Source organism: Lingula anatina, chromosome 3, assembly GCF_051362555.1.
Source record: "Lingula anatina isolate TDL-2025a chromosome 3, LinAna3.0, whole genome shotgun sequence".
Taxonomy (NCBI): domain Eukaryota; kingdom Metazoa; phylum Brachiopoda; class Lingulata; order Lingulida; family Lingulidae; genus Lingula; species Lingula anatina.
The window spans coordinates 19,726,602-19,736,998 of NC_141769.1; the positions used below are offsets into that span (position 1 = coordinate 19,726,602).

At 35.2% G+C, this 10,397-nt stretch overlaps 1 protein-coding gene across 1 annotated transcript; it reads left to right on the plus strand.

Annotated features, from left to right (window-relative positions):
* Nucleotides 1-163: 163 nt before the first annotated feature.
* On the plus strand, nucleotides 164-10,397 carry LOC106156195 (short transient receptor potential channel 4). The gene is made up of 15 exons (XM_013531316.3): nucleotides 164-320; nucleotides 611-907; nucleotides 1,356-1,558; nucleotides 2,168-2,370; nucleotides 2,891-3,075; nucleotides 3,529-3,711; nucleotides 4,071-4,232; nucleotides 4,492-4,835; nucleotides 5,642-5,820; nucleotides 6,319-6,496; nucleotides 7,066-7,288; nucleotides 7,654-7,842; nucleotides 8,544-8,609; nucleotides 8,928-9,126; nucleotides 9,459-10,397. Exons 2-15 carry the CDS (start codon nucleotides 683-685, stop codon nucleotides 9,536-9,538), a joined length of 2,619 nt encoding a protein of 872 aa, XP_013386770.2. The 5' UTR covers nucleotides 164-320; nucleotides 611-682; the 3' UTR covers nucleotides 9,539-10,397.

The window sequence follows — 10,397 nt, forward strand, 5'->3', positions numbered from 1 at the left end:
CCAGAGCACAAGAAACGCAATGAAGGATATGTGACGTCATGAAATTTTAAAGCCTCCCTGTCTCACCCAAGCGCATCGAACGCAATGTGGCCACGTTCGTCAAAATGCCAAGTAGTTGTCGCCAGAATAGTTTAATTCTTATAATGGTTTTTCCAAGAAAAACCACGGAGAATGAATGGTGTTCTCTGTATGAAAGCCAAAAAGGTTGTTATACCTTGCTGCGCAGTTATGTTATCGATGCGTATCGGGATTCCATTGCTTGGCGGGAAAGGAAGACAGCCGCGAGGAGGGAGGCGGCTGTTGGAGTTGGCATCCTCCAGGTAACGTTGCATAAAAGACACTCTACTTTTGTTATCAGTTTTAGTAAAATTTCGTTCTATCAATGAAAGTGTTTATCAATATTTTAACTGTATTTTTCTGTTAGGTCTGTTGTTTTTTTTATTGAACCCCAACTTTGTTAAAGTTTGTAGGGATGTAGCTTCTTTTGTGAGTCTGAATACGCTAAAATTAGCGAGTTGTGTGAACGCAAATGTTATATTATAACTATGTCATGCTGGACTACTTAAACAAAAACAATAACCCTGAATAACGTATATAATAATATGTTTAGGTTCAGCATGGTAAACCAAGGCTCTAAAGTAGCACAGCGCAAGTAGTGGCTTGGAAATTCTGCCTTGACAACATGTCAAAAATCAAGGTTCCGAACAGCAACATTCCCTTGACTTCAGTGAGTTCAAATCGCCAGCTTCTCTCTGTTGGATCTAAAGATGGTGAATCGGTCATAGAAACACCTCAAAAGAAGGGAAAGGGCCAGAAAGATGGCGATAAAGAAAGTCGGAAGCCGGAGATCCGTTTAATGCATCTCGTAAAGAATGGGGATGTGGAGGCGGTGGAGAGACAACTTATGGTAGGTACATTGCATAACTGCACTTTCGCCTGTGTAGCCAGGAATTTCCAACAAAGAAAATTAGACCCCATTCCCATACCTAGATCGATCTAGCAGAATCGACCCACTTCCAAGGTGTTTCTCGCAAAATTACAATGGGGGAGAGGAAAAGGCATTAGTTACCCACCTCCTTGCTGCAAAGATATATGTTGGAATAGATTACTGCTTTTGTTCAGAGCAGATGTTTTTACAACCAAATGCATGGTTCAGTCAACACCCCCCCTGAATCCTCCCCTGCCTTATTTGTAATCCAAATTGGTGTTAGTGCATTGATTAATTGATTAGTAAATAAATGTAAATTAATAACAGTGTGATTTGGCATGCACAGGCCTTTGCTCTCTGAGTTCTTTTTTTTTTTTACTAGTTCTGATATACCTTTGCACAAACACATAATCTAAATTTCTTCCAGCAAAATATGTCATTGGACAGCTTTGACATCAACCACAATTTTGTCTCTGGGTTAACTGTCCTGGAGCTGGCGGTCACTTTGGAGGACATTCCAATGGTCAAGACTCTACTGACCTTTCCTGGCATATCTGTTAAACAGGCCCTCCTTCACGCTGTGAGACTCAGTAACCTGGACTTGGTGAAAATATTTTTAAGTCACCAAAGGTGATATTAATACATATTTCTTATCTCAAGTATGAATGATCAAATAGATTTTTACAATCAGTATTAGTTAAGATAACATTTATAATTATTTTTACCCAAATTTAAATACTTTGTTTGGCAAAAGTATTGGTGACACTTGTGTAACCTATGAACACCTTTTTGAAATTAGTAACTTAATTAAAGTTATAATTTAGTATTTTCCCAAAGCCGGCCTCGCCTGTGATGTTATGATTACAATGGAACACAACAGTCCAGTTATTTTAGTTTTTTTCTAGCAATCCCAATGAAAACTTTATAGAACTTTTAAATTACCTTTAAATTTGTGAAAACTACATGTATGACCAATTTTTTCAAATGGCAGATTGCGCAGATAGGCAATATTAGATTGAACAATTCATTCTCCGAATCTTAAGATGTGTTAGTCTGCTTGTATTTGTTTCAAGTTCTTATGTCTGTTGCAACTTTTTATAAAATACTTATATTCACAAGTAATTATGATGATAATTTTATTGTGTTGAAAACAGACTATTATTATTGTTGTTGTTATTATTGTTGTTGTTGTTGTTGTTATTATTATTATTATTATTAGTATTATTATTATTATTACAGTGATGATGACGTGTTTGCCAGTGGCCCCGCCCCTACCAGCCTTACCACCATGCTGAAAACTAAAGCCAGCCTGTACGATAGTATCGAGTATTTCTCTGCGGACATGACACCTCTGATGCTGGCCTGCCATCTGGATGACAAACCTATCATTAACGTACTCATGCTGAAGGGGCACTCCTTGCAGAAACCCTGTATGCCTCGATGTAAGAGAGTTCTGTCAATTTATGGGACTGGTCTGTCTTATTTTCTATTTGAACAATAAGTTTATTATATTGAAAATGATATTTTTTAATATTTTAAAGTTGAAAAAACGTGTGTCTGCTTTTCCTTCTCACAATTTCACTATGGGTCTTTTCCCAGTGAAATTATTGCTCCATGTAGATTGATCAGACTGCAATGTACTTATATAATCACTAGCATTTCTGTATTGTACTCAAGGCCAAGAGGGGACATGTTAATCTTTTAATCTGATTGTATTCAACAAGAGTCCAACGTAAAGTTGGATGGATCTAAAGTTGGATAGAACAGTATTTTTATTGGGAATATATCCGTTTTCTTTTTCTCATTTTAATTCATGTTACTGAAGTTTATTTTTTGAGAAATTCTTGCCAGTTGGCAATTTTTTGAATTTATTTTAAGGTCCCTTTGACTTTCATCTCTCCACGTATTATGTTATTATATTTGATTTAATTATATTTTTATTATATATTAATTTAATTATAGGTAAATGTGAGAAATGCCTGCAGACAGGGAGTGTGCCATTGGAGGAATCTCTGGCCCAGCTCAACCTCTACAAAGCCTGGTCCTGCCCTCACAGTCTCATACACATGAGTGATGATCCCATCTTTGAGGCTTTCCACATGAGTCATTTGATGAAGGAGAGGTCTATGGAGGAGCCAGAATTCAAGGTGGGGTATTCACTGGCAGATGCAGGATTTTGCAAAGGGAAGGGAGGGGCCATAGATAAAAATGTTTTCAGTGATTTCCTTGGCAAATACAGTACATGGTACATGGTATAACTTTAGTGTACTATGTGAAAGAATTGCTTGATATTGCTTTGTGTGTCTTGCTATACTGCATTTTAGGAGGGATAGCAGGAAAGTTCTGAGGCAAAATGGGGGAGAGGGTGGGGGGGTCATGTGGCACCACACACACCCTCACCCCCAGATCCACAAAGGCATTTATAAATTATGTATCAATTATGCTTTTAAAACAACAATCAACTTTTAGAATTTAAGCGTAATAAGACTCACTCTGATATATTGCCTGGCCTTTCATCTTTTAAAAAAGAAAAGTCAGTTTAGTCAAAATTAACAATCAAGTTGTTTGAATAGTACACTAAAACTGGTCATTATTTACAGGATGACTACATTGCCTTGTCTGCAAAACTCCGAATGCTGGCTGTAGATTTCCTCGGCGAATGCCGCTCCCATAAAGAGGTTGAATTCCTGCTGCAGAGACAGAAAGGAGCGAAGGAGTACAAGATCAGCAAACCCAAGAAATGGTGTCGTCTCCGACTTGCAATTCACTTGGAGCAAAAAGAGGTAGGATTATTGAGATTGTGAAATGTTTGATTGTAAAATCTGCTTTAAATTCTGTTCTGATATCGTTTTTTATGAGTATCAGAGAGGGCACATGTAGATAAATTTCTTGATAATGGCTTTTTTCACGGATCTATTTCCTATTAGAAATGTAGACATATCATGCATATCTTATTAATATACTGTACTAGAAAAGATCAAACTACCATATAAAGGACCTTTGCATTTGCTGGATAGAAAATCCATTATGGCTTCTCCTTGAATTACAAAACTACATGGTCCTCTATTTTAGTTTTATGGTGTCAGATCGCACAAAATACATATTTATATATAATTTTTAATTATATAAAATTCATTTTCAGTTTGTAGCCCATCCCCACTGCCAGCAGGTGTTGCGTCAAATCTGGATGTCTGGCTTTGAACACTGGAGGCAAGGCTGGCGTCTTAAGATTATGCTCTTATTGCTACACTTGGTCATGTTTCCTGTTTCGCCATTCTTGTTTTTCTGTGTGCCGGGCAAGAAGGTAGGAGAGCAAATTATAGAGCTGTAAATAGTTGATTTGATTGTTTGTTACGAATTAAAGCAACTGCAACTGTTTCAGTTTTAAGAAAGTTTAGTTTTGAATGTAAGAAAAGATATTTGACATCTTTATGCCATTTAAATTTTGTTAGATTAAAAAACATTAATAAAAGTGGATCATACATATATCAGAGTGTATAATAATAATGATCATACATATATCAGAGTGTATAATAATAATAATAATTCTTTTATCATTTTAGATAAAAGAATACTGGCGCAGACCAATTTCAAAATGCCTGAATGAGCAGATCTCATATGTCATCTTCATGAGCCTTCTTCTCCTCGATATCATGTACTTTTGTCCTTTTATTGACAAAGACCATCGTCCAGGAAATTTGGTCCAGTGGATCATCGCAATTTGGTCACTTACATCTGTAATCAACTTGTTAAAAGAGGCTGGTCACCAGAGACTTGATTTCAAGAAGTTTTGGATTAATATTTATGATCTTGTGATGTTTTTTCTGATGTTTGCCTCTGTTCTTTGTATGCTGGTTAGATCACTGCTGGCTAAGGAGTGGTTGGAGGAGCAAGATATAAATAATGGGTAAATATTAAAACTAGACTATTTGAAATGCTTTCAGTGCTTATTGTTTTCAGAAAAGATAAAAAGTCCTTTATTTTGATATATGCAATTGTTTATTACATTTTTCTGTGGGCATTCCTATAACACAACAATTAACTTATGATAATGCTTTTCATATCTGAGGATCCAAATGTTGAAGTAAAGAAGATCCATATATTTCCGAGATAGCATGTGCCTCTAAGGGTGTATTCCCAGAGATTTAGATCGATCCAGGGATTAAGAGTTAGATCGACCTAACTCCCTGGAGGTTCAAGCTAAATTGCAGTCAGCCAAGCGCGCACCATAGTTAATTACCCCCTTACAGCTTTCAGTAGGCGTGACAGACGCTAGTGAGACTCCCCACAGGGATAGATCGATCTAAAATCTATGGAAATGGGGTCTAAGAGGGCATTAACAACAGATGATCCTTGGATCTACTGACCTGCGGTTCAAATATGGTGGACCCTACGTGAAAGCAGAGCTGACTTATCTGCTGATGGTCTCCCCGCCCCCACACGCACTGTCCCTGCAATGGTCCAGCAATTAAACCTCGGTGCCATAATTTAATCCGTTTAATGGTGCATGCGGCAGCAGGGGAGACCATCAGCAGACAAGTAGGCTCTGCTTTCATGTAGGGTCCGCCATATTTGATCCACTGCTCAGTAGGTCCGAGGATCATCTGTTGGTAATGCCCTATAAGCAAGATTTTGTACTGCTTCTCACTACATGATGTCAGAAACCAGTGTATACCATTTTACTGATTATCTTTTTGGCCATTTTTTTTCTAGTGGGGGTGAAGTTGATGCCTCAACCTTACAGATGTTGCAGCATTATTTGGAGTACATTCCCCCTAGGCACCTGTGGCAATGGTACGAGCCATTTCTCTGGATGGAGAGTGGTTACGCCATTGCTATCATCCTGGCATTTGCACGCATTATATATTTATTCTTGCTGACAGTAACTCTAGGTATGTTTTATAGTGTCATCTATCACTAGGGTGGGGCAGAAAACAAATTTTTTAAGAAACAGTTATATAAGTCATCATGTGATTTTAATAGTATTGATTAATATGATTAATGGCACGTTTCATAAGCAAAATGTCACTATATTGACTTTTGATTTTTGAATTATTAAGAATTAAAATTATGTTTGTAGCTCTGTTGTAGAATGCTTTGCATGTGTATTTTGGGGATGAAGCTTCTTAGGGATATTGGCATATGCTTGTAAAAATTATTCATACTTTGATATTATGCCAATATAGAACCACTCTACAAGATAAAGATCAAGAATGAGAGTTAAAATTCACCTGTAATTGTTTTAAAGGGCTTTGTGTAGGCAAATTTATGGCATTTACAAATTTTTTTATTGTTTTTTTTTTATTTCAAGGAATAGCCAGCCATAGTGTATCTAATTCAAAGCTTTTTATTGTAAACTTGTAGATGGACTTCTTTAATTTTTTTTGTAGGACCAATGCAACTGGCTCTTGGACGAATGATGGCAGACATCACCAAGTTTCTGTTCCTGTTTTGCATTATGCTGATGGCATTTGCCTTGGGACTGATGAAGATCTATGGTTTCTACAAAGGACACCAGCGCACAGACGAGGACGGGACTACAAGAGAGCAGGAGGAAGGCCTTGTGTCGTAAGTGTTAATTGTACTTAAGATAAGCACTAGGCATTAAGGGTGATTTAATCAAATCACATTTAAGACCTTTAAATTTTTTTTTCTAATTTAAAAATTGATCTTGTTTTTTTTTTCATGCCATTACTCAAGTTGGGTCAAGTAGGTGAAAAATTACTCCTTCAGGAAAAACGGCCACCCTTTGACATTACTGGCTACCCACAAAAATGCTGCAAAGTCCCAATATAAATATATATCCCAACTTGGATAATGACATGTGAGTCCAAGACAGGCCTTTGCCACAGAGAGTAGGAGGGGGGGGGGTGCAGTGGGTAGAAAAAGGGGAAACCCTGGTCAGTGTTTGATCAACTTCAGGACATCATGCTGTTGGTTATTCAGTTAAAAAATTTAATAAAAAGCTTTAGATTTGGAAAATCAAGTAAAAACACTGGAAGATTAATTAATTAATTAATTAATTATTATTATAATTGTAAGTCAATATTTTTTTCAATACATAATAGTATTAATTCATTCATTTATTTATTATTATTATTATTATTATTATATTAGAATTGCTTGAATTGTTTCAGTTTACGGAACACCCTGAAGACCCTATTCTGGACCATCTTTGGCATGGTAGAGCTGTCAACAGCTGATGTGGTGGTTGGTGGTGAAAACAGTACTGTCACTGTCAAGCACTATATTACGGAGAGTGCAGGGTTTATTGTGTTTGGGCTGTACCATGTGATTGCAATCATACTGCTTCTTAATATGCTGATTGCGATGTTAAACAGTTCTTACTCACATATCGAGGTAAGTACAGTAATGTGTTAAAATCAGAGGTACAAGTACTGGATGTTCATACAGCGATTTTGATATTTTAAAATGTTACAAGGTGTGTCAAGATAACATTTATTTTAAGGGTGCAGTATTACACTAGCTTTTTGCAAACATCAAATGACAATCACTCAAGTGTTGAAAACATTTGTTCTCTTTTCTTTGTGCTAATTGATCAAGAGTTGAGTGTTAGTTGTTAAAATATTTGAAAAAGGCTCCAAATTTTCACCAGTTTAATGTTTTTAATGTCACCACAAATTAGTTTATTTGCACTCAGTATTGATTGATATGTTAATAATACTTATTTTGTAAATCTTTTTCATGTTTTTTTAACAACTCAGAACAATTTGGATCTTGAATGGAAGTTTGCTCGTTCTCGGCTTTGGATGTGTTATTTTGAGAAAGGCACCACCCTTCCTCCTCCATTTAACATCCTCCCAAGCCCAAAGAACATCAAAAACTTATTCCTGTGGATGCAGTACAGATGGTGCTCAGATTCGGATGAGATCAGGCCTCTTTGGAACACAACCGTGAGTGTGTTTTTTTTTTTTTTTTGTCCCACCTAACACAATGTCATCAAACTACATGATTGTGCTCTCACTTATTGTCACAAACGCATTGTGATAACCCATTTCTGTAAATAGAACTTCAGGTTAAATTACCAATCCAATCTCAAAGCTGACACTATTTGAAAGTGTGGTATAATTAATACATTTCATGAGAGTTGTACAAATGGATAGGATTTGACAATTTACGGACATTTTGCCCCAAGGTTGACCTTGATCAGATTTGTACTTTAAGCATGAAATTTAGTGCTATATAATATTTTAACTTCAAGTATGAAATTTAATGATATTCGTTTAATTGCAACCTTATATTTATTTTGCCTTGATGTAACATTGACCAACTATATTACAGCTAATGGCATACTGTATATGGCAGCTAACAGATTGGCAGAGCAGTTCCTATTTTTTCCTTATTTTTTGGAGATGTTCCTATTTTTTCCTTACTTTTCAGAGAAAATTCCCATTTTTTCCTATTTTTTGGTCTAGAAACCATTCTATGTGTCAAATCATGTTGGTTAATGGAAAATAAAGTATGTGGATACCTTTGTCATTATTATTGCTTGACACCCTGGAATGGGATTGATATTTTGGTTTGGATGTGTTAAGATGGAACTTAAGGTCAGTTTAAGACTAATCACTAAAACGGTAGCTCTTTTAATTTTCAGAGGTGTTTTTACTTGGAAAAGAAGTCTGAAATTAAGGAAGAAGACAGAAAGACGCAGCTTTATGAGGTAAAGTGCAATATGCACACAGTTTCACAAAAAAACATAAGTCAGTTCCTGGACTTAGTTGACTAGGATTTCCATGAGAGTGCTGTTACACTGCTTCTGATGAGGTAAGATGTGCCCTTGTGACCATGTTACCTTGGTAATTAAGTTCTTAGCCAGAAAACCTGACTTTGACTTAAAAGTTTTTTTGTGAAACTGGGGCCAGAGCCCGTGATATGTCTATATATCTATATATATTTATATGCAGGACTGGTACTTTTCTTTTTCAGTCAAAAATCTATGTTTACTTCATTCATAATTATTTTATGTTGAATATTCCAGAGATTTGTGAAGCTTCTATACCTCCGCTACTGCAATCGCAGGACACTGCACGCAGAAAGCGAAAACAGTGTAACGCAGAGTGACTTCAAGCAACTTCTCCAAATGGTGAAGAACATTAAAAGTTGCAGTTGTGATGAAAAAGAAAAGAGTAATGTGACAAGAATACACAAAGACTTAAATGATAATGTTGCAACCCCGAGTAAGTCCTTTTGGCAACTTGCATGGTCATCGTGAATTTTCATCATTTGCTCAAGATAATTGACCAGTTTTAAGATAATGAAACACAGTGGTTTATCTGTATCATCTGCTTATTGATTTGGCTGGTGAATTTGATTTTACCTACAAAGTTTGATTTATTATTGAAAAGATAAAGAAAACAATGATAAACCAAGCATAGTTTAGTTTCCACAGAAACTGAAAAACAGTCTTTGTTGTGAGTATCTTTAATTTTGAGTTAATTTTCCCAGTGTAATAGATTTTTTTTATTAAATGCCGTCAATTATTTTATTTTATTTTTTCAACTTTTTCAAGGATCAAAAAAGAAGATCATTCCTCTTCCTGAAGTAAAACTATATGATGAAGATAATAACCAAGTGGACGAGGTGGCCTGAAACTTAATATTTGATACAAACAAAAAAATCCTTACAGATATCATTAACATATGAAACTTAGACATTACATTGTTACATAAAACAAATTTATTTACAAGATATCTAAACATATATATATTTTTTACGATATGTGCAAGATTAATTTTCATTAAAATGTCTAGCATGGCTCCCAGTATTATATTAGATGGACAAAGTTAAAGGTATGGCACCGTTGGATTTCCTTGTTATATGAAACGGGCAGTTCCTATGGTATGTGAAAGATGGAGTTTTTTTTAAGCAAAGGAGATAAACTCCAATGATATATAAAAGATGGGAGTTCAATAAGAAAAGAGTAATAAAAAAAACAAATCCAGTGAAATGTGAAAGACGGAGTTACTATTATGTGAAGGAGACATTCTAGTGCTATGTAAAAGATGAGATTCCAATATTATATGATAGATGATTGATAGATGAAATATGAATATCAGGAATACGTGAAAGTTGAATTCCAATATAGTAAGAATCTTGTTAACGTTTATGGTCCCTTTTTTGTAGAATACCTGCGTGAGGAAATTGTATTAGTGACACGGAAACTTCTTGAATAATTATAACTTTTTTATTAGGATAGTTTCTAAATAGAACTATATTTTGTGGTCTTCATATAATACATTTTTTACAATAACAAAAATCAATAAAAAATATATTATTTTTGTAGGGTTAATGTTATTTATATCATTAGTTATCAATATAGTTCTATTTTTGATACCGTTTTTTCAACTCTGCTAACACGTGCATGCGATGTGAAATTGTTTATACAGTTATATTAAAATTTTGTATACAAAATCATATGATATAGTTGAATAAAGTATTGTTACCAGTG

Bases quoted from the DNA above. Each gene is read 5' to 3' on its own strand.
- LOC106156195 (XM_013531316.3), top strand. From the start codon at position 683: ATGTCAAAAATCAAGGTTCCGAACAGCAACATTCCCTTGACTTCAGTG. The intron at 2,371-2,890 runs GTAAGAGAGTTC...ATTTAATTATAG, and splicing joins GAAACCCTGTATGCCTCGAT to GTAAATGTGAGAAATGCCTG. The intron at 8,610-8,927 runs GTAAAGTGCAAT...TGAATATTCCAG, and splicing joins GAAAGACGCAGCTTTATGAG to AGATTTGTGAAGCTTCTATA.